The sequence below is a fragment of the Embiotoca jacksoni genome, unplaced genomic scaffold (genome assembly GCF_022577435.1).
Source record: "Embiotoca jacksoni isolate LCO1_2020_lvr unplaced genomic scaffold, fEmbJac1.0.p SCAF_25, whole genome shotgun sequence".
Taxonomy (NCBI): domain Eukaryota; kingdom Metazoa; phylum Chordata; class Actinopteri; family Embiotocidae; genus Embiotoca; species Embiotoca jacksoni.
Window position 1 is genome coordinate 1,777,981 of NW_027185376.1, and position 27,100 is coordinate 1,805,080.

General features: G+C 41.9%; 1 protein-coding gene across 1 annotated transcript; it reads left to right on the forward strand.

Moving 5' to 3' along the window:
- On the forward strand, positions 1-26,857 carry ube3c (ubiquitin protein ligase E3C). The gene is made up of 24 exons (XM_069159529.1): positions 1-112; positions 737-848; positions 978-1,031; positions 1,203-1,277; positions 2,319-2,465; positions 2,599-2,714; positions 2,827-2,984; positions 3,760-3,913; positions 5,272-5,492; positions 5,650-5,801; positions 6,259-6,446; positions 9,569-9,655; positions 9,790-9,947; positions 10,283-10,509; positions 13,281-13,385; positions 14,021-14,108; positions 15,896-15,993; positions 16,653-16,785; positions 18,835-19,082; positions 21,743-21,955; positions 24,064-24,252; positions 24,340-24,406; positions 24,703-24,833; positions 26,474-26,857. Exons 2-24 carry the CDS (start codon positions 783-785, stop codon positions 26,642-26,644), a joined length of 3,246 nt encoding a protein of 1,081 aa, XP_069015630.1. The 5' UTR covers positions 1-112; positions 737-782; the 3' UTR covers positions 26,645-26,857.
- The last annotated feature ends 243 nt before the right edge of the window (positions 26,858-27,100 follow it).

Sequence of the window (27,100 nt, forward strand, 5' to 3'; positions counted from 1 at the left end):
TGCTCCCCGTGTTGTGTTGATTTCTAGAGAGGAAGGAAAAGAAGCCCTGACGTTTGGACTGACCTAAAACAGCTTTACTGTGTCGTTTCACTCCTCAGTTGAAAAGTCAAAGGTAAACGACTCATAAGGTTGATGCTTTAAGATAAAAAAAGGGGGGGGGACACGCGAATGAAGAAGACACCCCCACCCTCTCCCCCCCCCCCTGTTAAAGTTAGCCTGCCTGACTGCTTTAGCTGCTAGGTAGCTTGCAGCGCTAACGCAAAAAAAAAACAAAAAAACCGCGCTGCTTACACATAAACGAGTCCGTGCTCCGACATGTCATGAATAAACGTTATCTGTCGCGGGGGTCTCGGTTGCTGCTCGGAGCCGGAGAGCTCACGCAGCCTCATTTAAAGCCCCCCCTCTCCCCCCTTTGCCGGCTGCTGAGTCATTAGCTAGCTAAGTTAACCCGGCCAGCTAACTATTGTTGCAACCAAACTGGTACCGACTTTTTTTTTTTTTAAAGTTTAAAACCTCCTGCTCAGGTCGGTGTCGACGTTCACGACGTGAATTAAAAACGACAAAACGCAGCAATGCGCTGTAATTAATGGAGACTGGGGACCGTATTAGCCGAAGTTAATTGCTGTTGTAAGTTGGAGCCAAGTCACGAGTTAGTTTTAGTTTCATATCGTTTCGTGCTCTCGGCTGCAGGATTTTGGACTCGGGATTATTATTTACGTCTAATTTTGTCTTTCAGAAACTGGTGGCAAGAATCTGAATCAGTCAATGGGAAAAATCTAACAATGTTTAGCTTTGAGGGAGATTTCAAGACAAGACCCAAGGTGTCCCTTGGAGGGGCAAGTAAAAAGGTAAGTGTCCTGATTTATTTTTATTTATTTTATTTATTATATATCAGGTGACATGGAAGACCGTGAATCAATAAACGCAACAGTGACAGCGTGTGTTAAGTTTCCTCCGGTTCTCTTCTCTCTTTTCAGGAGGAGAAAGCATCTCTGTTGCACCGCACTCAAGAGGAGAGACGAAAAAGAGAGGTGATGTTGTCACTTGTCTTGTCTTTTTATGTGGACGGACAATTGATGATGTCCTGCAAAAAAACCAAAAACAAAATGCAATTTGGTTTAAGAGTGTTTGACGGTAAAATATTAACCTATTAGTGATGTCTAATTTGATCCGTTTTTAAGATTTGTTCCTTTGTTACTTAGGATGAAAGAAAAAGACTGAAGAATGCCATCATCATTCAGTCCTACATACGTGGCTATCAGGACTTGAAACAACAGGTATGTCTGCAAGCGTGACAGAAACGTTATCGTCAAAATTGCTGACATGTCTCAGCCTCATAAGTGTCTCCTGTATTATTTTTTTTTTTAGCCTGTTGTTGAGTCAAAAAGCAACTTTTGAGATGAGTACTAATGGAGACGGGGAATAACCCGGTGTCAACGACTACTACTGAAGAAGGAGTATTGTGACCCTAAGTTAACTCCGAATGAGATGTGCTCCGATAAAACTCCTGTAATATTGTATGTCTGCACCCATGATGGTGGTTTACGGTGCTGCATGTTTGATGGAAAATATTGTCTTTAATGACTTTGTCTACAGTTCTTAGTCATCGTGATGAGAGTATTTTGCTTCAGATATCTGAATTGGGCATTTGTCTCGAGGCACGTTTGTGATTTTAGCATTGGGTGCTTCACTATCATCTTAGTAAGTCAGTTGATAAACATTTGCTTCCTTGCATGGTTGATTTTTTTTTTGTTACTTTTGGAAAATTATGGATGGTTTTCAGAAAACTGAAAAAACTTCTGCGATTGCTTCGTCGCTTCGGTACAATATCTCTTCTGTTGCTACTTCAGCTGTGTATATCGTATTTGTATAAACAGCACATGTTGTTCAGGACTGCAGTGACTCAAGTGTGGCTCGAGCACAAACATAAACTGTTATGTCACAGTTCACACGCAATGATCAGTACGTCGAGTATAACGGCAGCTTTACGCCGCATTTATTTGGCCAACCAATCACTCGCTCACCGCTGGTGCAGTCCAGGTTACTGACTTTCTCCTGTTTTATAATCGCACATGGAGCCAATACATTTTTTCTGCCTGTTTGGTGGACATTCTGCTGTGTGGTTGCAACATCGCTTAAGACGTTGTACTATTTTGTACCAGTTGTGGTATTGAAAAGGCCAACCAGGAAAGTTGATGAAAATGAACCTTTTTTTTTTTTTTTTTTTTTAATTCACATTTAATTTTACTGTACATTTGGTTGTCGTACTGCTCAAAGAAAGAACTTGTGGTTTGTGACCTTTGAACTTTTTCCTCCAGTATGCCATCCAGAGGGCTAGGTTTGACGAGTGTGTCGGCCAGATACAGGCAGGGGGAGCTCCACGAGTCTTGGATGGTGCTGGCCTCTGCCTCTTATCAAGACAACTCATATTTTTCTACAGACAGAGTGTGGATGCACATAGATTGGTGAGAATACAAAATGTCTTTGATGCTTTTTAAGTGTTTTGATGGTTTCACAGATTCTATTATTACCAGCAGCCGATGTGCTGACGCCTAGTGTACATCCCAAAACTGTCTTTTTTTTTCTGTGTTGATAAAGATATGGTTGTGCCAGAACCTGGTGAAACACAACAGTCAGTTTGTGAAGCTGTTGGTGGGCCCACAGAAGCAAACATGTATGTTTCAGATCAAGAGGCTCTTAGGCTTCTGCTGCAGGTACAGTACTTATAAATAGCAGGTAGATGCATAAACACACAGAAAGCTTGTTGGATATTTGAAGAAACTGAACTTGCCATTGTCTCACTTGCTTCTGTCTCTTGTCTCGCAGACTCCTGCAAAATTGCACGGACGACAGCTTAAATGTCGCAGTTCCCATGCGCATGCTAGAAATATTTTCTTCAGAGAGAACCTATCTTCCTGTTATTCCAGATGCTAACTGTGTAGCTTCATTACTTGAGCAGATTTTGCACTATATGGTACAGAAAGGTAAGTTCACAGTGAATGTCACTGGCTAATTGTACATTTATTGATGTTTTGGAATAAGACGCATTAATATTACAAATATGTTGTTATTTTTTAAATAATCATTAACATTACTGTCTTTGTAATGTTAATGCTATTACTATCTGCTGTAACCTTTTAGAGAGAGGAAAATATCAGGATTGCAATTCATGATTGTATTGCTCAGTTTACTGCAGCAAATGTACAAATTAACCATTTGAAGTGTTTGAGTACTGTTATCTGTATGTGGAAACTTCCTGTTCAGACTGGCATCCGAGTATGTACAATATTGTGCACGGGTCATGTACATGGCATGCCATTTACATTTTACAAGAAGTATGACACATTTCAAGATTATTTATTCTTATCAACACAAAACATCTTTGGTTTTCAGCATTACCTCAACTGCACTCATATATTAAAGCCTCATTAAGCAGAAAAAGTGTCAAGCCCTACTTTAGCAGCTAAAAATATGAAGCTCAGGGGGTTCTGTTTTTACTTGATGTTTTACATGTCATGATGTCAGAATATTTGAAACTTTCTGCTTTTTTACGGATGAGATGTATTAAATGCAACACTGAAAAACGTTCAAATGAGGACAATTGACTTGTACATCAGTTCTACACAAATGACTGAAAACAGGTACATTTACTGCTTTTTATGTTGATGTATAACATGGGATTACATGAGATGTAGATGCTTCATAAAATCAACAGGTGTTTTAAATGACTTTTTGAATCTCTCTGTGTCCTCTCATCAGGATACTACAGGTCGCTGTATATTCTTGTGAATCACAGGCTCCCTTCCAGTCTGGAGTACCGCGATGCTCCCTCTGTCCCTCTGGCAAGCACACTGTTGGAGCACATCCTCAAACCTCTGCACTTTACCTACTCCTCCTGCACAACAGGCGCAAGGTACGGCACAGCAGGAGGGCAAAATGACCATTGGAGATAGACGCCTTCACACAAAATGGTTAAAAATTTGGTCCAAAAATGTACCTGCCAATATTGATCATGCCAGCCAACATATTACACTATACATATTACTGTATTGTGTAACAGCAATTCTCAGGGTCTCAGAAAGATTGTCTTTGTTGGTTCGTGTGTGTGTGTGTGTGTGTGTGTGTGTGTGTGTGTGTGTGTGTGTGTGTGTGTGTGTGTGTGTGTGTGTGTGTGTCAATTTGTGGAGAATGGTCAAACACCCAAGACAATACCTGAGGTATTCTTTCCTGGGTCACCCTGACAGAGTTCTCCACTAAAAATAAACATCGCAGCCTACTTTCCCGTAGTGGGAGGTCATTTCCAGAGATAAACAATTTGTGCCACACACAACTAAATGAAAACAAGTTTTTCTGCAGCAAAGAACTTAACACAACAGACAAATTTAACTGACACAGATAGTTTTTAATTCCATTAAAAGATGCATGCAAAGAAAATGTGTATTAGATATAAACAGGTATAGCATAGCAACAGAAACTGGAGTGTAGCTGTAACAGTTGGCACAACCTCTGGTAAAGTGTCCATGAGCAACAGTCCTTTGTTTGGGTTCGTCTAATCTCCCTCTTGAGCAGCAGATTAAAAGTGACAAATAATAGAAGATCCAAAAAAAATGCTAATATTGTACTGTAATGTCTAACTATGTATGATAAGGATTTACTGAAGAGTTTGTCTCACTTGTCTGTAGACCTCCTGGGACATACAGCAAACAGTACAGAAGATAACGCTATTATCACAGTAACAGAAGGTCTTTGTCCGGAGTGAATTCTTTTAAAATTGCCCATTAAACTGATCAGACAAACTACAGCAGTTTTTTTGTCCCTTGCAGTCATTGGTGAAGCAGTAATTGCTTCAGACCAATTTACAACGAGCCATAAAACTCCCCCACACTCGCTCGCTGACTCGAGTGCAGAATAGTGTCGGCTGTTTGCTCTCAGTTTGAGACATTCTTAATAACAAACAACAAGAGGACTTCTTTTCTTCTTTGAAGAAAAGCAAGACGGGAGTGAGAGAAACTTGTGTACACACCGACTCTAGCAGCTAATTATCTGACTTGGCCCGCCAGATGTGTGTGACTGGTCTCCACAAAGCTGTTTAGAGAGACAATATTGGAGAACTCGCGCAGGAAAAAGAGCAGGGTGATGTTAAAACAACCCACCAGCTTAGATCATTTCTGTATGAACAAACAGTGTTTAGATTTTTATTTGTATTTTTTTTTTAACGTGTTACCCTTTTAATGCGGTGCATTAATGTCTAATTTATCTGTCGTCTTACAGGCAATTTGTATTTGCGGCTTTTACTGAGGAGTTCATCTCTGCGCCGTTTACCGAGCAGATCTTTCACTTCTTTATCCCGGCACTGTCCGACTTCCGTGTCTCATTCCCATTCGAGGCCTTCCTCAGCTCCCTCCAGGCCACGGTCAACTCGTCCTCGGCAGCAAAGAGCCAGGCACCATGGCTCTTTTACTTTGTCCTCTCGGCAGGGGAGAACTGCTTAGGTGGGTGGCGCAGTTCACAGTTAGACGTCTGTCGCGTACATTTCCTGTTTCATACGTCTGATTTATCGAGGGGAAGACGTGCACAGTAAAGATGTGTGTGTGTGTGTGTGTGTGTGTGTGTGTGTGTGTGTGTATATATATATTGGCATATTGGCAGGCTCGCTATCGGAGGAGGGTCTCCTGCTGTACCTGCGGGCTCTGCAGACGCTGCTGCCACTGCTGCCGGTGTCAGAAAGCAGCAGCAGGCCAGAAGTGAGCAGCGACTCGGAGGATGATGATGATGCTGGCATCCACCCGCTGGGCATGCAGGTACAATCCTCATACACGTCGACACATATGCACACGTAAATCGGTCATGGGATTATTCCACTGTGAGAACAATGTTTGCATTAGTGAGCCAGTTACTGATACATGATCAGCCCCATATAAGTGTATTTTTTTTTTTTTTTATATCTGTCATATCATTAATATCATCCCTGTTTAATGCTGCTGTTTTGGACGCCATCTCTCATCTCGCTCCCAGCATTTCCTGCCCTCTACTGTGTCCTGTCTGCGGCCAAACATATTTAGAAAAAGGTTTTCACTGGATGGCCAGATTGCTACATTGAGTGAGACTCATTGTGGGTTGCAAATAACCCAAAACCAAATTGCTGGGTGACAATTAATTGGTGCAAATAGAGAATAAATATAATCTGCATCCCTGTGATAAACTAAAATATTATCTTTACTCCCTTACACGTGTAACATCGGTTTCCCTCTCTGTCAGGATGACAGCCGGATATCTGTGCAGCTCATAACAGAGGAGTGTGTCCACAAGCTGGACACCAAGCATCAGACCAACGCCCTGCTGAACCTGGTGTGGAGGGATTCAGCCAGCGAGGAGGTTTTCACCATGATGGCATCCATCTGTCACACACTAATGGTGCAGCATCGCCTCATGGTGCCAAAAGTCAGGTACAAAGACGCAAAACAAATTAGACCACTTAACCTTGAACACAGAATACAACAACACAGAGTTTTGGTTTTTGTGTCACATTATGGCTGTATCGTTTAAATATAAAATATCATGGGGCATATTCATCAAATTGGCAGCGGTTCAAACAAATGTCCAAACTAATTTTAAATCTTTAAAACCTGCTAACTGTAACCAGGGTGAACCTCGTGGTAAAGCAGGTGTCTTCGAATCTAAATATAACATGAAAATAAATATAAAGCCTTTGTTCATTTTTTATTTGATATCATAACGTTTTACGCGCCCTGTCAGGATCAGCCGTGCATCCGAAGAGCTTGTTTACACACCTACCTGATTGAGAGGAAAACTGTCTTTATGTGTTTCCGCGCTGTAAGCAGTAATGTAAATAACGGTGAAGCGAGGGAGGCAGGCAGTTATCAGTGGTCCGCGCCCACTGGCATTTACAACCGGCAGAGGAAACAGGGATGTCAGGGAAGCTGTCAGTTCTGGATGAGGGCAATTACCCCTTTTCAGGTTGATTACATTAGGGCCAGGATGTCAGAGGTAGCATGGGGGCCTGGATGGTGCATTTACCGAGAGGAGGTGATCCAGACTGAGCTTCATGGATGGTCAATCTGCTCTAGTTAATTATCAGTGGGGCCAGTGGCTGTCAGTTGATTTGCATGTGAAGGTGGAACTGTGTATATATAAAGATGCATATGCCACTAGCAACTGTATTTGACCAGATATCTGTTTTGTTATTGTTTTGAAGCCCTAGCTTACTTATTACCATGCATACAAACATAAGATAGTTCCTTCATTAATAAAAAAAACTGAGCATGTGCAGCTGCAGCCCAGTTGTCAACTCGTGATTTTACACTGTTGCTTACAAATAGTTGATCAGAATCTAGAAGAATTTCATCTTATTTCACCACATTCCTCTTTACTCTTTTTTTATTGCTTCCCCCTTCTCCCCGCTTTTACCATAAATCCTGTCCTTCGTCTTCCATCATTATTGGATATCTGTACAAAATAATTAGCTCACTGAGAAAGATTAATCACTGCAGGAGTGGACGGGATAGCTTTACAAGAGGCTAAGGGGAGCAAATTGCATCCCAGCCTTGATTTACTGCTCTTACAGCAAAAAAAAAAAAAGAGGCCGGCCAGTCGTGCAGCCAGCCCAGCACACTGCCTTTTTTGATAAATATGTAAAATGTCTCGTGAAACGGTGCTCTGTCTGCTGATTTTTCCTCAAACGATAACTTAAAAGAAGTACAACTGAGACCAGGATTGATTTTTGATTGATTTGCTAATCATAGGTTTGTTCTAGAGAGTACGCTGTAATTTCACTTTAATTGTCAGGGTTGGATATTTGGTGTAATTTCACTTTAATTGTCAGGGTTGGATATTTGGTGTAATTTCACTTTGATCTTTTGGCTTCACCCAATGTGGCACTCTGTTGCAAACAGGGTCGCTCTGATGAAAGTGACCTTCATTTACTTTTGAATGGTTGCTGTGACTTTTGTGTTGTCATGACATAATGATGTTGATCATGTTAATACACAAGTCTGCAAAACAAATTTGTATGTAGGTGGAAACTCGTTCGGACTTCATGCTATGAAATGTGACCCGAGACACGACTGTTGTTTTTTTTTCCTGCTGAACAGAGAATCTTTCATTACTGCAAAATGAAAAGATCCAGGCATTATTCATCGGGCTGCTTTTCACAGACACACACACACACACACACACACACACACACACACACACACGCACACACACACGCACGCACACACGCACGCACACGCACACACACACGCACATACACATACATGTGCATGCAACCCCTTTTGATGCCTTGACTTTGTTTATTAGCGGTTCATTCCATGATTGAAATGGGGGTTTGGGTTCTCTCAGGCTGTAAATCAGCATGTCAGCTGGCATTTAGTGCTTTGTTTCCCATTTCAATCAAACACCCGCATCACTTGTTATGAGCCCACAGCACTCCTCGCTGCTCTCCTGAGCCTTGTTGCACTGACAGATGGTCTGTGCTCGGCACAAACCATTTTTCAAGCCGCACTGAGGTTTGTCTGACAGCCTGCTCCTAATGTTCATTTCCATTTTGGGATTTCTGAATGGGGTTGGGTAGATTGGATGGTGCAATGGGAATTTGAACATTGACATTGAGATGAGAAATTATCAGCAGATATAGGATTTCCCTTTTCCCGCTCCACCTTCTTTCTTCTCCCTTAGCTCTTTTTCTCTGTTGACCTTTACTCCTCTCCTCTCTTGTGAAAACATGATGCTTCCCTATTAAAGGCAGGCATCCTTATAGGTGTCAGTACTGTCACTCTTAGGCAAGGGCCTATTATATGCAGGGGCACTTCATTTAGCTTTTTTAGCTTACTTACCACATTATTGTCACCTGTACTTACCCTCTGTGTGAAAAGCCATGCAATTTAGGAGTACACACACACACACACACACTTGAACAAAGAGCACCTTCACACCTTAGTGCCACAGCCCGTTGAGTGCAGAGCGACTATAGCAAGGTATGTGGGCCCTCCTCAGTGTTATCATGTAATTCTCTGTGAGTGTGGAAGCATGCTGGTGCTGCGGGGTCACAGCAAGGACCAGGCTTCCCCTCCTCCTATGTCCTCCATTGTCTTGCTCCCCTGGCCATTAAGTTAAATGGGGCTCCAGCAGGAAGCCAGAGGGCTGTTTATGACCCAAGCTGGGCACCCTCGCCAGCAACTAGTTTACTAATGGAAGGTGCCTCGCCTAAATAAAGCTTAATGGCTCATTTAATCTCCTTTTGGCCCTCACAATGTATAAAAGGAGCGAAAGGCCAAGAAAATTCTCAGAGGGAAATGTTGGTTAATAGTGTCATTTATTTTTCTCCCTCCTTTTGCTTGGTGTCCTCTGGTTAACAGGGCGAAGTTAACAATCTCGACATAGCAGACAGATCGGCGGAGAGTGATTTTATTGTTCTTCACACTGATTGTGTCATTTGATTGAAATACCTCACTTATGCCGTCTCGACTCTTGTCGATGAGAGCCGTAAGCTTAATCAAAATAAACGTTCCAACTTTATGTGTCTCTCTTGATTCTTCGTTCTCTGCAGACTTCTGTACAGTTTAGCTTTCAACGCACGTTTCCTGAGGCATCTCTGGTACCTGATAACTTCCATGACGACCAAAATGATCACTGGGTGAGCTACTTTACCGCCGATCATTAACATATGCATTTGTAACTTTGTGTCTGTATTACAAATACATACTTGTGGTTATTTCTGCTCGGGTACATACAGTTTGTGCCTTACACCTTCTGTGTCTGCCCTCTCAGATCTATGGTGCCGCTGCTACAGCTGATCTCACGAGGGTCTCCCATGTCGTTCGAGGACTCCAACCGCATCATTCCCCTCTTCTATCTCTTCAGCTCTCTCTTCAGCCACTCTCTTATCTCTGTGCATGATAGCGAGTTTTTTGGCCATGAATTGGAAGGTAGGAAAACTACTGGATGCTGCAAATTTTTTTTTTATTGTTATTTAATTATCTTTGGTTTAGTTCCCTTGCGATCCGTATTATGGTCTTGGTTTAATATCTACTTTTAAAACCTTGTTTGACAAATAAATACATTCTACAGGGTTTGCTGGACATTATGTATGTTTGGCTAGGACGCACCTCCAACTGCCATCTCGCATGTCACTTATTCGGTGCTCGCAGCAAAATAATAAATCGCCATCTTCCATTGTTTTCAGCAGTCGCACACCATCTTGTTGCCATGTAAATGTAAAGATCAATATTTGTGACAGTGAGTCCATCCTCCCTCTCAACAGGTCAGACACAGTCCTCCATGATGCCCTTCACGCTGTTAGAGCTGGTGACTTTGTCTCGCTGTCTGAGAGATGCATGTCTGGGAATCATTAAGCTGGCCTACCCCGAGACCAAAACAGAGCACAGAGAGGAGTACATGGCGGCCTTCCGCAGCGTCGGTGTCAAGACAAACACTGAGGTCCAGCAGCGCATCCAGGCCGAGCAGAAACGCTGGGTACAGCTCTTCAAGGTAAGACTATACGTCTTGTTGCCTACAGTTGGCTGTGGATCATTTTTCTTTAATATTTTTCTGTTTTGTGAAAACACCTTGTGTGCAATTACATTTTTTCCTCTTTGGTCCATCTTATAAAAACGTAGTTCTTTACGTGAAAATATGGGCAATTTATAACTCAAATTGGCAAGTGGAATTTTTCAGCTGATAATAAGCACATTTCTCCAAGAAGTCTTTTGGAAAATTGTTACAATTTTGTTGCTTTTAAGCACAGACTTTACAAGTAATAAAAGCTCCCTTGATGGGTAGTTCGGTTCATACGTCAGTGTTAAAAAGAAAAGGCTGCACAAACAGTTTTGATTCATTATCAGAAAATGGAAAAAATTAACTGTTAATCGAAAGTATAAACTTGGTCCTTTCTTCTGTTCTTCTGCAGTGTCTCACTTTCATAATGACTTTCATTACAGCATCGGAAATAAGCGTGGGAGTGGTCAGAAAGCTACTTGTGCTCACATTCACAACACTCAACTCAAACACACACCGGCATACACAGTGTTTGAAGTAGGAGAATGGAAAAACTGGAGCTGGAAGATTTGAATCGTGAGATGGCAAAAACAAACACAGATTGCTTCTGTTTCATTGACCTCATTCTTAGAGAAACAATCAAAGACCACTGTATCAAGAATTTAAGTGGTTGGAGACATTTAAAAAGTGTTTCAACAGGAAGAAGTACTTAATAATGAGAAGGAGGAACGTAATCGAAAAAGAAATCAGAAAATGGGAGCATTCGACATCAAGCACAGATTTAGAACAAGATTCCATGAAGGAAATGGTCTCTGGATTTTGCAGCATGGATAAGAAAAATATAGAAATACAAAAAAAACAAAAACATATTTGACAAACAATTAAGAACTGATTACCAAATGAGTGTTTATGCTGCAGATCCAGATTTACCATGTTTTTTTCCTTCTCACAGTGAATATGTTTTACTCTTTTCCCTTGATACCTGTGGGCATAAACCATGATTTGTGACACATTAGCATTTGGCCTGATTGTCTCTGTGCATTGAGGCAGATCGGTCTAATGCTTGTCTGTGTAAGCGCAAGTCAAGCATTTATGCATGAACAGGCAAAGAGAAGATGGAGCGCCATGGAGGTCATCCAGTGGTTGTTTACCCAGAGGAAATGAGGCAGAAAACGGCATCAACTACATTCTCCTCTCATTTCACGTCTTCCTTTCATTTCTCTTCTTTCGTCTGCTCCTCTCTCTATCGATGAAACGGTACTTAAGCGACTTTGTTCTTGGCCGTTGGACAGAAGGATTTAAAAGTGAACACTGGTTGTTCTGCGAAAGGTGGCAAATACGCAAAGAGCACGTCTGGAATTTTCATAAAAGATCTGCTCAAAGGCCTCTTGTCAGCTAAAACGACCCATTAAAGAAGTGGGGAGCAGGGGAAATGCATTTTCCAAATTGAACGGTGGGATTTACAGTCGGTTTAACGCCGCTGACCCCTAACACGCTAATGTTTGGTTCGTGTCATCAGCCGTCCCCCCCCCATCTTTTATCACCTCCATTGTCGAGCTATCTATTTAATTGAAAGAAGTTAATTGAATGAAAATGATCAACTAAGCTTGTATTAATATTGCTAATGGAACTTTCTTCTTGGCCATGTTTGGAGAACGATGTCACGCTGGAGTTTGGGAAAGGCCCATTAAGGTTTGCACTTAACCCGATGGGCTAATTAAGGAATGCTTATTCATTCCCAGAGTCAGGGGGTAGATCTGCTCCAAACCCATCGCCACGCACCTTTTACAGCATTTTGCACTTGCCATTATTGCGGACTCTGGTTGCCTTCCGGTGTTTGGCCAAGATTGATTGTCGCTCTATGAAAATGACGTGCTTCAGAAAAGAACATTTCGATTTGAAACAATCTCGCTGAGGTATGCAATGGAAATGGAGTGGTTGTAACTATTATGGCAGACATATCACATCTTCATAAGAATATTCAGTCAGTGTCTGACTGTAACTTGCCATAGCAACAGCGGGATGCTGAAGTGTTTGCCAAGGAAACCTGTTTTTATAAGGTTATTAGTCCAAATCCTTCACTTTTAACTGACTTCTTGAATAAAACATTTGATTTTCATCTTCAGTTGTCCCAACTACACACTGTTTATAAATGTAAAAGCTTTCTCCATCTTGTAAAGCGTCATTTTAACTGATTATATCTCAAATCTGAATTTTTGTTACCCTTTTAAAGCATTACGCAATTTGATAAAGGTTCAGGAAAAAGAAAGCCCACATCTTTATAGTCAAGCCATTTCAGAGCTGGAATGTTTCTGTGCAGGTTGCAAAGTGACAGCATTACGTGGGGGTAAAATCTCATTAACCATGAGCCTTCTGCAGGCCAGGCGCGAGACACACTGCTACTTGCAGCACTGTGAACCAATGCTGCTCTGCCTTTTGCATCCTCTGTCCGAAGGCTGATGTCAGCAGACCTTGCCAGTAATTAACAGGGCTGGACATTGAGGCATGGCGCAGGTCGTTTTTCTTTTATACCCCCATAAATGGCGCACTAATGGCTAAATTCTCAAATTGCTTTTTTTCTTCTAGGAGAAGGCACCGCATCCTGTTGAACAGCCTATACATGGAAAAAAAACCCTGTCTTTATCACTTTGGTTCAGAACCATGAAGTACTTATAATGTACTTTTTGTGAATTTTGTGGGGTCACAGTTGTTAAAAATGTTAATGTGATGTGTATGTCTGTCTATGTGTTTGATCTACAATCTAGGTCATCACTAACTTGGTGAAGATGGTGAAAGCTCGCGACATCAGACGACCCTTCTGTCCGGCAGGTCACTGGCTCTCTGAGGAGGTCAACATCCGAGCTGATAAGGTATTCAACCATCATCACAGCTCTTTAGTTGTTGCCTTACCAATAATTGTTGCTTGTGATATTTTGTCAAATTTTCACCTCATTGTCAAATGAAATGACCATGAATAAAACACTTGATAATTTAAAGCTGTATTCACAAAGTATATTTTGATCGCAGCGGTTTAAGTCTGTTCATTTCCCCTTAAAAACAAGAGAACACCCTTGTCCAGATGAAGGCTGTCTGCAGTGTATTTCAGCCATAAACACATTGGAGATGAACTCGTATTAGTAAGAAGTAGAAAGTCTTTTTATGCTTCTCAGTTTTGTCTTCCTGCAGAGAACATAGTTTCAAAGGGGGTAAGCAGGAGAAACGTGCCAAAAGTCTTACTTCATCCTTTTCAAACAAAAATTGCTTTGTAGAAACTCAAACCAGAACAATAAATATCATTCTCCATAAATGACAAGAAAAGGCGAAAACAATAAATACCACAGCAACACAATGCTGCTAAGGTACCGCTGACCTTTGGAAAAGCTTTGAAAAGACTTCTATTATTTTAGAGAAGTCTTTGTATTTGTTTTTCCTCGAGGGTTGTTCAGAACTTTGGGATCCTAAAGCACGATCTTCCTGTTCTTCATTACCTGTCTCTTCTCTGAAGGTCACCCAGCTGTACGTGCCATCTGCGAGGCATGTGTGGAGAACACGAAGGATGGGCCGCATCGGGCCACTTCAGTCAACACTTGATGGTAATGTCACCTGTTTTTTCCCTCACAAGAACTTTGTTATTTAAACAATAATACCTGAACAATATGCTTTGGTGTAAAAGGATAAAATAGTCCAAGTTGACAATCAAATGTTTTATGTTAACTGTGAAAAAATCAACACACTTTGAACTCACTCTTTAAGTGTAAAAATGGGACCTTTGTACTTCTACTCTAATATTATCTTGATATGCCTGCAAAACATTTAACTCCTTCACATTTATTATGCTCTTTGAACAGGTAGAGGCGAGTTGTGTATGTTTTACATTAGCCTGTTGTGTATTTGTCATCAGGTAGAACAACTGGACTCCAGGCCTGTTATCCACAGGGCTGTGTATAATGTACACCACAGAGCTGCTCCATTGGCATTTGGCAATGGATGAAAATTCAGAATCATATAATGCTTGTGTCAGCTTGATACACAGCCCAAGAAATCACAGTAATTGCTGTCCAAAGTCACCTTCTCTGTGTTTGCTTTTCATACTCTGTGGAGCTGTGCTATATTATGTGCTATAACAAAAAGATAGGAGTCATCTTTGTAGTTTATATCGATAGCAGATGGAGGGAAGACGTGCCATTGGGTGAAGAAAATGTTATTGCTAATAGACAGCAGATTCTTCCGAAATTAAACTAAATTAAAACAAATGTATTTTAACATAATGATTTCTTCACTGCACCTCGCAGTGATGGCATAAAAGCTTAGAAAAGTCACTGACCTTCCCCGTTTCCACCGAGGTATATTAACCACATTTTCTCTTCACTGACTCAGTTAGGCGCTCAGAGGAAAATAGAGTGACGCAGGCAGGACTTTATCAGGCTCACTTTGAGCCATCCCAGGTTTCTGTGAAGTATGGTGTGAAAACAAGCTGATAACAATGTGTGTATGATCTGCCTAATGCCACTCAGAGGCTCTATGGGATAAATTCAATTAGTGTGAAAGTACCTGATGAACTCAGCCACATCTGGTCCATGTGTTTGTCTGGCCTTTTCTCATTTCCTTAAATGGACGGGCCGGCGGCTGATGAATGAGCAACGTATTGACCACTCTGAGGCCATATTTCTCCTCGAAGATGGAAACCTGATGGGAAAATGCAGATCAGATTGACTAATTGAGCAGAATAATTGAGCTGCAGTGGATGCTACTGAGGAGGGTGAAGAGCGGTTTAGCTATTGTGGCACTTTTTTGTGGGCTTAACAGTCCAAACCCTGAGTTTAATACAGAACAAACATCAGCTTAATGGACAGAGCCTGGCAGGTGGAGGGGCAGCTCGCTGTTGGGTTAATTAAAAGGGTGTAATTAAAAGGCTTTAGGATGGAAATGTCTTTAATGGTTGGCCTGTAAACAGTGCACTGAGTCTAAACAGTGCTTAACAGTGAGGGATGCTAATGTTAAATAAGTGTTGCACACAGAGGAAAGTGTTCCTGCAGCTAAAACTTCACAGGGCAAGGCTGTGAATCGCTACTAGATTCATCTGTATTCGCCTGCAGTTGAGCCTGACCTTCGACACTGTGAAGGAGAAGACAGAAAAATATCATGTAATCATGATAAAGGACAATTATAATGTAACAACAATTATATTACAAAATCGGAATATTAAACTTTTACATTTTCTGGAGAATTTGACACCTTTGGCTGGTCGGGTTCTAGTTTCAATCAATCTCGCAGTATAATTTGACTTCTAATAAAAGTCTTCCTGAACCTGAGTTGAAAACGTGTGATTGTCCGAGATAGGGAAATGCTTGACTGTTGTTTCTTGTTTCTCTTTCTGCAGTTGGTTTAGAGCCTCCACAGCTGTCTGTGTCCGAAGAGAGACACTTGGCCATCCTCACAGAGCTCCCCTTTGTGGTTCCGTTTGAGGAGCGAGTGAAGGTACTGCACCAGTAACACACATACAACTACAGCATAAGGGTTTGTGTGTTGTGTTAAGAATGAGTATTGCAAGGGTCCCCTCATAATGAAAGTCAGTTACAAGTGTACTGTCATTATGTTTTGTGGATATGCCAAAGTACACTTGAGTTACAGTAAGAGTTTGGGGGATAATATGGTTTGCACATGCTTTGTCTTCATTTTAAATCTAATCTCTGACTGAAATTCAAGTTTTAATATTGATAGAAAAGATGCAGTCATGTATTGCAAAAAAATATTATAGTTGTTTTTTATTGATTAGGGTTGACAATGGGGTATAAATAATGAGTCGTATCAGAATGAAACAGGATTTTATACTCACACAATGCTGGTCATTTTGTTTTCTGTCTGAAACATGTGCAGACACCTTTCTTGACTCTTAACTATCGTTGCATAATGGTGCTTTTCTCTTGGAAATTCATAGTTTGTTCAAGTTTTTGTTCAAAAAGGTTTGTTCTGTTGGTTGGTTCTTCTATTTTACTCCCCTTCTTTCTATCCCTCCTTAACTACCAAAAAACTAAGATCAGCATAAAGACAGAAAAACTTTGCGGTCAGATTTAAACATTTCATAACTAAGAGGATTTGTCACTGACTCTGCCACCGGGTTTACATCTGCCATCAAGATCTTCCAGAGATTAATCTATGCTGACAAACGGGATGTGCAGGGGGATGGGCCATTCCCCGATGGTATCAATGTCACCATCAGACGCAACTACATCTATGAAGACGCCTACGATAAACTCTCTCCAGAAAACGGTACGGCCCACACTGTAATTTCAATAAAGGAACAGCTTTATTTGTGCATTATTTGTTGTGTTTAACTTGTGAAGCCAACAAGCTTTAGATCATGTTGTCTGGAAAATATGCCGTAGCAGCTGTGTTATTTCCTGCGTTTATATCAAGATGACAAGCACAGGAGGAGAGGAACCATGCCGTACCAAATGTAGACACTGTTACTGAAACTTCGGTTATGCTCTGTAAAATCGTAATATTGAGGTTCAAGGTTCTGGTTAGCATTAAAGATGAAGGTTAGCTCTCTCCCCATGCAGAGTATTGAATTTCAGTAAAGCATAATTGTGGTTCCGATTATTATAATGGATCACATAAAAGCAGAATCAATTATTTTAAGTCACCTCTTTTGTGTTTGAATTTGAAAGGGTACTTCAGTGGGGGCAATCTGATTAAAAAGAGTAGTAGCAGACCTGGGCTGAAGACATGATCTATATCATTTATGTGTCTATAACTTATAGCTGCCTTGATTTATCACTGTACATTAATTATTCTGAAAGATGACCTCTTATAGAATTTGATTTGAATATTCTGCAGGTCAACAAAGTGCTTTCTTGCAAAACATGTTTGTTGGAGAAAAACAACACAATACACCGCACTTACATGGTGTGGGAGTTATATTTAACATTTTTGGGCATTTCTTGTGTTTACTGGAATAATCCGACCATCGAATGGTAACCTTAATGTTTGTGTCTCATTTAGTACAGACTTTGGAACAAATCATTCAAGAAAAAGTTAATATCATGGAGAATAAGAAGTAGAAACCATGGAGTAATTATTAATAACTAATAATTAGTTGCTTGTTTATTTGGATTAGTTAACTTGATAACATTGTGGCCAGAGTTGGCTAAAAGAAAACGGAGATCCCGATTGATGTAGATATTACACAAAGAGTAGTAATTTGTTCCCCAGAATTACTCTGAAATGTAACTTTGGAAAACAAATTCTGAAAGTGAGAAGAAGGTGAAGTTGTGTTCGAACAGATGCACGCAAACTTCCACCAATGTCGGTCGGTCAAAATGGCCTGAAAAGTTTGAGAATGATCGTAACTTTTCCAAACTCAAGACGTTTTTGTGAAAGATGCCATGTCAAAGTTAATCTGCTCACCGGGCTTCTCCTCTTGGTTTTTGCAGGCTTCTGTCTCAATACTTCTCTTTTCTCTCACTAACCTGTCATCTCATTTTGTGTTTTAGGATTATGTAACGTTGCTGCTTTAATTATTGTTTTATCACGTTTTATTTGTGTTTTACACATTTAGTTGTTGTCTTACGCACAGTTGTTTAGAAGTCTTGCTGGTAAAATCAAGTGGATGTCCTGCTTAGATGGAAAGAAATAAGGTTAAAAGGATATAAAAATGGTGTATTGAAAACAATAAGCATTGCAGCTCAGTCCAGTTAATAAACAGGCAGAGCATGTTCATGAAAAACAGTCAGTTTTCATTTGTTCCCTGATTCAAGCACTTTCAAAAAAGCCAGTAAAGTCAATTCAAATGAAAAAAGTGCCAATTGGCCATTTTTAGCCCAAGAGAAAATGCATACATTATTTATATGATTTAAAACATGGGAAACCATGAAGGCACAATATGGGCTGGAAGAAAAAAGCAGCATGTTTTGACTTATCACAAATATACTTTACATTTCTGTAGTCATTGAACTAAGTAGTTTTAATGAGTCAAAAGCTGCTGCTTTGTTCTTAAAATGTAATAATAACCTCAGTTTATGTGCAATTGTATCCATTTCAGGGAAGAAAATAGATTTATGACCATTAAAAAAATGGAAATATAACCATCAACCATGAGACCGAAGATCCCGTCAGTCTCAATTCATTACCTTGCTGGAAATTACTCTGCAATAAATGTGAAGTAAAAAATGAAAATTGCTGAGATCTTTGAGAGGCTGTTGGTGACATTTATGGAGTTAAAATAAATTAATTTTATTGTGACCATGAAAAGGATTGGATAATGTCTTGAATATCTTGCACCTTCATGTATTCTTCCTCGTGTCCTGTGTATATTAGAACCGGACCTGAAGAAAAGGATCCGAGTCCATCTGCTGAACGCTCACGGCCTGGATGAGGCGGGCATCGACGGTGGTGGCATCTTCAGAGAGTTCCTAAACGAACTCCTCAAGTCAGGCTTTAACCCCAACCAGGGCTTCTTCAAGACAACCAACGAGGGCCTGTTGTACCCGAATCCCGCTGCAGAGATGCTGGTGGGAGAATCCTTCACGAGACATTATTACTTCACGGGCAGGATCCTCGGAAAGGTGAGCCTCCAATCTAAAACTGATAAAACGATGAACTTAGATGCCCTTTTAGAAACCTGAAGTGTGTCTGAAGATTGATAAAGTTATTGATTAAAAAGGCTCCTCACTTTAAATGTAAAAATAGAGCAATATTTTGATGTTTCTTCTCGAGGCTGAAAGTGTTTAGAGATTAGTTTCTGAAAAAGATTTTAAGGGGTTAGAATTTAAACCTGGCACTCGTATAATCTTTATTTACGTTAATTAGCCCTGTGCGTAATCTGTTGACGGCATTGTTTTTCTGCCCTTTCCTTCGTCTGATGGCACTATTTGTTTGAGCCTAATGTTTCTAAATCATCCTTAATGCATGTGGTAGTGCTTGTTTATCAGGATGCCTTCCTCATGGGGGTAGGCGGGGGGGGGCTGCTATCATCTCAACCTGGAGAAGAATTACCTCATGACAAGCGGTCGCCTCTCAATTAGGGCTTCCATTAGCCGATGATTCCTACCTCTTGTTTGTGTAGTGATTGCATTTGGCTGGCACTAAATCAGCAGGCCCCGCAGAGACAGGACATAAATAAGCGTTCAAAGCATGTGGTAATAGCATTTTGATCTGTTTTACAGTCAGGAACATCCAGGTCTCTTTTCTTTTGCTCGGCCCTAGATGGTCCGGTCCACTTATCAGAGCACCGTAACTCCTCCTCCTCCTCCTCCTCCTCCTCCCCCCTCCTCCTCCTCCTCCTCCTCCTCGTTCCGTCCTTCTTCTTCTTCTTCTTCTTTTTCTCTGAGTTCTGCGCAAGTGAGAAAATGATCCATCAGCAGCTACAGGCTCTCTCTCCTACGTCTACGATATTGTGCTCTTCATAGCTAATGGTTCAGGCAATTAGGCGGGGGAAATTAATTTGAATTTGACTTTCAATTAACCCTACCTTAAGTTCCTCTTTCACCATAAAAATGGACGTTTGAGTGGCCATTTGAGAGGTGTATTGATATTTGTTTAGTGCCGTTATTGCCTGGATAAAAGGCAACCGTTTATATAGATTGGGATTGCATCACCACTGCTGCAGTGTGCACAGTGCACGTTGCGGCTCAAAGGACACAGGAGATTAATATTGTTAATTAATGTCCGAGGCGTGCCATTGTTGTGGAGGTGATGTATTACAGGCAGGAGTGGCTTGTCTAGGGTACTCACTGAAATGGGATTGAACATCAGAATAGAGGCCGGTCATCATCCTTCTTCCTCACTTGTCCACCCAGCTGACAAGCTGAAAGATTTAAGCCACAAATGGGGAAACATGAAAACAGGTTACTTTGCTTTTGTGGCTCCGTCGCTTCAGCCTAAAGATTAAAAAGTTAATTTAATCTTGATGGGAAGCTTTTGCTGCAAAGTCACATCTCTCATTATGCAATTACGACCTGTGAGGGATTCTCTTTGTGCTTCATTCGTCTCTCATTAGCACAAAACCTCCAGCCTCATCAGCAGTGGCCTTTTCCCTTTGTAAACTCTGAGGGTGAGGAGGCTCTCTTCCTCCTTCCTCCCTCAACGCCAAACTTCTGCACAGTCTCCTCTCCCTGATCTCCTTCTACTGATAGTTCCCTTTCGAGGTGTGTTAGGTTTGCTCCCCTGATTGATAGAGATGCATTTGAAAGGCATTATAATTTTATTGATTCTTAATGTTGTAAATTAAGGAATTTATTTGGCAGCTAACAGAATGCACCTGCAATGTTGTTGGCATTTATTCCACCTGATGGTGCCTCGATCTGCTTTAATTGCGTTGCCACTGCACTCACTTATATTAAAAGGCCTGGGCCATAATAATTAATTCTTTCCAGCCCAAGTCATTTTGGCACAATTTCTGGCAATAAACACTCATAAATAAAGTAAGTGGCATTGAAAAAATAAGGCTACAGGTTTTTTCCATATACTTATTGCTGCCTCTTCCCGGCACAAGTGTTATTGATAGGTTTCAAGGGGCCATGCGGCGCATATGGTCTGTAACGAGCGCCGGCCACGGGAGAACTACTAAGTGGATTATTTTGCATAAAAAATAGACAATGTTTGAAGTTGTGCAATTAACCCGTGTTTAGAAAATAGCTGTGATTTATGCGCACGTGTGTGTTTAAGATGCATGCATTATGGAAATCCTCTAGATTTATAATCCATTTAGCTGATGCGGTCAGGGTTTTTAGCGCTATCATTTATAAAGACCTGTATATTTTAATGCCTCCGATGGGCTCTTTTTCGGACTATTCCAGTACATTAGCTTTGGGTTTTATGAGTCACCTGCCCGGCTGTGCTTCTTAATGGCATTTAAGGTCAAGGTGAGAATTGGCATTTATAAAGTTTGAGTCCAGTGAAAGAGAAGCCTGTGTGTTTTAGACAGATTGCGTTCTGTGTTTTGCTCTCCGATTTACTCTCTTATCACTTGATTCTTTTAGTAGTCGGCCGATTTAACGTTGTGTAATGTAGGTTGTGATCAGATTGTTGCATATATACTGAGAAGCATTATGCTTAATGCAGCAATGGAGTCCATTGAGTTATCTTTGTCATGAAGTTTTATTCGGTGACGGCCAAGCAATAAACAATCCGTGCGTGTTGATCGACTGATCGGTGTTTTAGCGCGAGTACTTACAGAAATGACCCTGCAGCTTTCCTTTTGTTAAACAAACACATTTTTCCACAGGCGCTGTATGAGAACATGTTGGTGGAGTTGCCTTTTGCCAGTTTCTTCCTGTCCAAACTTCTGGGAACCAGCGCAGACGTGGACATCCACCACCTGGCCTCCCTGGACCCGGAGATGTATCGCAACCTTCTCTTCCTCAAGAGCTACGAGGGTGACGTGGAGGAGCTGGGCCTCAACTTCACCGTGGTCAACAACGATCTGGGAGAAGCTCAGGTGATTGTGCTTGGGGACGGGGTGGGATAAGTGATTCACGTGTACTTATTTTCCATCTCTGTTCATATCCTGGCGAGCGCCTCGCGATCGGGCTTCTTTCCTTCCTCCTGTTTGGTTTCTCTTTGTGGCGTTAATAATTCATTTCCCTCATGATGTACCACTTTTCAACTCTTGAGAGAGATAAAGCACGTCGCTGCTGTTGCCCTAAGCCCTGCGGCAGCTCCGCGAACACAGCAGCTTTGTTGACCGTCCCACCTGCCTTTCCCCCAGAAATGATCTCAGAACACGCCTGACAGAAGCAGCTCGATGCTTTTAAGCGTGACCCCCCCCCACCCCCAACCTCCCGACCCCCACCCCCCTTTCTCCAACGCTCCAAGGCTGCGGAGACGAGCCATCACCACCCCCCTGAGTCACCCGGGTCCAGACCTGCACTCCATACGGAGCCCCTGTTTGCTCAGGGCCTTAACGCGTCTTATTAGCTCTTCTCAAACAACAGCTGAAATGGCCGAGTTACAATGTAGCCCTCCTGGTCGCAAATAGGGCATCGCAAACACGATAGGGAAAACAATTTGTGAAAGATTAGGCACACACCCGGGAGCAGTCTGCCCTGCATTTGCCCTCGTGAGATAGACAGAGCAAGCAAGATAACAGCAGTAATTCTCCTACATTAGCACATAATCAGAATCCACTGTGAGGGAGAAAAAGGAAAATCATTACCTGTCAGTGAGGCCACATGCGGTACGCAGCAATAGGGGGATGGACAAAATAAGAGAAACGCTTCACATTACTGCACAATCTGATTCAATATCACTGCATTGAATACCTTTGTGAAGCTTATCAAGCAGGTTTTGTTAAGACTACGTCAGAGAGGTGCTGATTCATGTCTGCTGCAGTTTTTTTGTTTTTTTTGGAGACGTGTGACAACTGTTACTCATTGTTAAAGCAGTGTTACTGTTTGGTATGTGATGCTGGAGATTTTTGAGAAAAGTTTTCATTTCTCAGAAGTCATGATTGTAAAAACACAAGATCACGTGCCAAATGTGTGAAAACTGCAGTGGGAGAAGATGAACATCTTATTTTCCCATCCTGTCGACGCTATGATGTCATCATACTCCCTGCTCGATGAACAAAGATGAGCACATCTTATCAAGTGCTAACTGCTCTAAAGCTAATGAAAAGAGAAGCTTGGGCCAAATTGTATTGGACCAGATGTTCAGTGGATATTCTATATTTAGAAACACCGACCACACGCTCGCAGGGAACCTTACCTTTAATCAGAGTGCTGCTGGAAAACATTTTAATTACCTTTCTGTGATTGAATTAAATCCACCTGGCACGTTTGAGCCACTTACATTGTTTGTTGGTCATCTGGCACCGCCAGTGATATGCATAATGAAGTATGCAATATGGCTAACTGACAATAATATTACTGAACAACAGAATATAGAATATCCATCCCTCCATTCATTATCTACGCCTGCTTTATCCCGAACAGGGTGACAGGGGGCTGAAGCCTATCCCAGCTGACTTTGAGTGAAGGCGGGGTACATTCAATTTCAAAGGTCCCAGATTTATACTTTTCTGGTGTTTTTCATTTGCAGGTTTGATATCTGTAAGACATTTTTTTTTTTAATCAATATAGTTTTACACTTCCTCTCTTAAGCTTCTCTCTGCAGCTCTACTAAGAACAGGCTGTTTTTTTTTTGTCTGTGTCTTTAGGGTGCATTGATATCAGTGACGCTCTCCTCTGATTGGTTGACTCTTTTCTGAGCGATGCCCAGACCAACCACAGGTTTTATTTGGCCTTGTAGCTTGCTAGTTCTGTAAAGGAATGAATACTCTGTGTGATTTTGGGCTGTGCTGACATGAGCGTGAGTTTGTGACATCACAAACTCACAGAAGTCCAAATTTGCTGAAGACGTGCGATGTACATTTTGCTGCTGACTGAGTGTTTTGACAATTTCCCCAACAGCTGCTTTATAATAAAAAAAAAAAAGAAATGTAAATCTAAATTGATACAATTTGGGACCATTAAACAGAAAAAAATATTAATATAAAACTTGAACTGTGGAAGAACTTTTTAAATACTGTGTACCTTTTTGATCCAGGTGGTTGAACTGAAGCTGGGAGGTAAAGATATTCCCGTGACCACAGCAAACCGGATAGCCTACATCCATTTGGTGGCTGACTACCGGCTGAACAAGCAGATCAGGCCTCACTGCCTGGCCTTCAGACAGGGTCTGGCTAATGTGGTCAACCTGGAGTGGCTGCGCATGTTCGACCAGCAGGAGATCCAGGTAATCTGCACAAGGCAAGCAAATCTAAAACTTTGAACATTTTCATATTTCACAGAATCTAAAATTATGCTTTTTACATCTTAATAGGTGCTGATATCTGGAGCTCACGTGCCAATTTGTCTTGACGACCTAAAAAACTTCACAAACTACTCAGGCAAGTGCTGGTGTTGATGATACCGCACATGCAATATCTACTATCGTCTAGCTTTCTTGTATTGATCTCATTTTGAATTATTATGTGTTTATTTTTGTACACCTTGTTTTTTGTTCGTAAAATTGGTGAAATGTACCTTTATACAATTACAATGTATGCTGCATGCACCTTACTCTATTTAATACACATCGGCATGGCTGGGTAGGACTTAAAGTATTTTCAGTTTAAACACTTATAGCACAGATATTGTACAGTATGCATGATTGCAGGTTAATTAATATCATTTTCTCCGGCAGGCGGGTACTCAGCCACTCATCCTGTCATCCAGGCCTTCTGGGAGGTGGTCGAAGGATTCACAGACGAGGAAAAGCGCAAGCTGCTGAAGTTTGTCACCAGCTGCTCCAGACCGCCACTGCTGGGCTTCAAGGTGAGAAGTTTACCCGGCATGAACTTTCCCCGCGCTCCATCTTTTTCTTCTCCACTCTCTCCCTATTCTTACTTCATACAGACTTTGCGTCCTACCGGTATCCGCCATTATCAGCAGGATTTCCAGGCTCAACAGACGGGGGGTGTTCCCTCTAATGGGCTCCTAATGAAAATACCCAGACTGATAACAGCCTCCAAATTATCATTTTCAAATTAGGTGGCGATAAGACCAGAGCAGTGCGCTGAACTCTTATCTCCACGTCCACCATTGTTTTATAGTTCATGACCTTCCTCTGTCTGACGCTCTGTCTGTGGGTGGGCTCGGCCGGAGACAAATATTGCCATTCAGAACTTGGTAGCAGGTTGAACTTTTCAACTTTTTCCTTTTGTGTGACGCGGCAGAAAGCAGCAATTTCCTCCAAGGAAACTAAATCCATCTGGTTCTGAACGCGGTTTTAACATTGCTGAACCATTATCGCTAACCTCCTATTTGTGAAATGATTTCCTAATTGGAAGCCATTTCACTTTCTCACTGACTTGATTTGTTGGACACTTAAGTATAGGAGAAAAAGTAGAAAGTGTTGCTCGGGGCCATTAAAGAGTTTTCATGTCATACTTTGTCTAACCAGAAGCTGTAATCATGATATGATTGGTTTTAGTACTTCTGGTTTCTGTCATTAGTTAAGAAAACGTTATTGCTGTTCTGCAGTAGAGTGAGAAAACAACACTACTTAAATTCTTTTGCAGCAGCTCCTCTCAGGGTTTGAGAGTTCCCTTCCCGCTTTATTTAATAAATTTGACTTTGGCCGGTGTGCGAATACTCCGCCTCTCCCACCTTGCCTCTTGTCTGGGCCGGACAGAGCTGTAATTCGTGGGGGAGCGGCCCCTGACCCGTCCCTCAGCTTCAGCCAGCTAAGCTTTAATTAGCTGTCGTGAAACGGCCCAGGATTCATTAGAGGAGAAATAGCTCTGTCAGGAGAAGCCATTTAAAAAAGATGATGGAAACTCTCTTTTTTTCCAAAATGATAGCCGTGGTAATGACACTTTCTCAATAAGCAACGATAGTTTAATACGGTAATTGTCAGAAAAATGGGGTCATTATGGCTAAGCCCCCGAAGAGCCATTTAATCGGGCGAGTATGGCCGCCGAGCCGTATAGGCTAACTTTAAATAGCAGGATGAATCAGAGGGGAGTCGCTCGTTCGTCGGCCCGGCTCGTGATGGAAACGGTCCGTGTCACAGTCTGCAGATGAGGTGGCCTCATCACCAGGAGGCCCGATTTAAAAAATGCCAGATAGACAACATGAAATGACCATTCCTCCGGCGTCTCATCCAAAGGGTCAGGCTGGGGGCCGATTTCCCACTCAGTACCTCTCAAGCACTAAACTGATTTCCTAAATGTGTGCATCCACTGTATTAGCTTAGCGCTTAATGTCTCTCTTTTAACATTTATCCCCTTGTGGAATTTGACATTTATTGCTTAATCTGGATTGGCTTGGAAATTGTGATCGTTACTGACACATGTTTGATCCGCGCCTCGTTTCTCACCCGTCTCGGCGCACCTCAAAGATGTTCAGATTTCTCTCTTGTGAGTGCTGCCAGCGTGTCGGTTCGCTAATTGACAGCTCACGTTTGCAAACAGGAGCTCTACCCGGCCTTCTGCATTCACAACGGGGGCTCCGACCTGGAACGCCTGCCGACGGCCAGCACCTGCATGAACCTACTCAAGCTCCCCGAGTTCTGCGACCAACACCTGATGAGGAACAAGCTGCTGTACGCCATCGAGTCCTCCGCCGGGTTCGAGCTGAGCTGAGCCGAGCCGAGCCGAGCCGAGCAAAGGCTTCTCCTGTCTCTGCGTCCACCGACTCGACGCCGCAAAAATGGCTTCGGAGTAAAAGACTTAAAAAAAAATAGAGGAGGGAAAGCAAATGATGCACTGACCTGCCTGATTTATTGTGTGTTTCTCTGTGTACATGTGTGTGTGTGTGTGTGTGTGTGTGTGTGTGTGTGTGTGTGTGTGTGTGTGTGTGTGGGAGGGGTGGGTGTGTGTGTGGGGGGAGGGAGGCGGGAGGGGGTGCGTGTGCCAAGCCAAGAGGTGAGGAAATGCTCACCCGCAGAGTGAAGAATGGGGGTGCAAGGATAGTGCGGTAGGATGCCTTTTTTTTTTTAAATTCTGGTTGCTTTTAAGTAATTTAAACATTTAATCATTCGTCAGAACACTTCAGAAGAACCGCGATACAGTTGAATTTTTGCTGGAAGCACTTCGCGC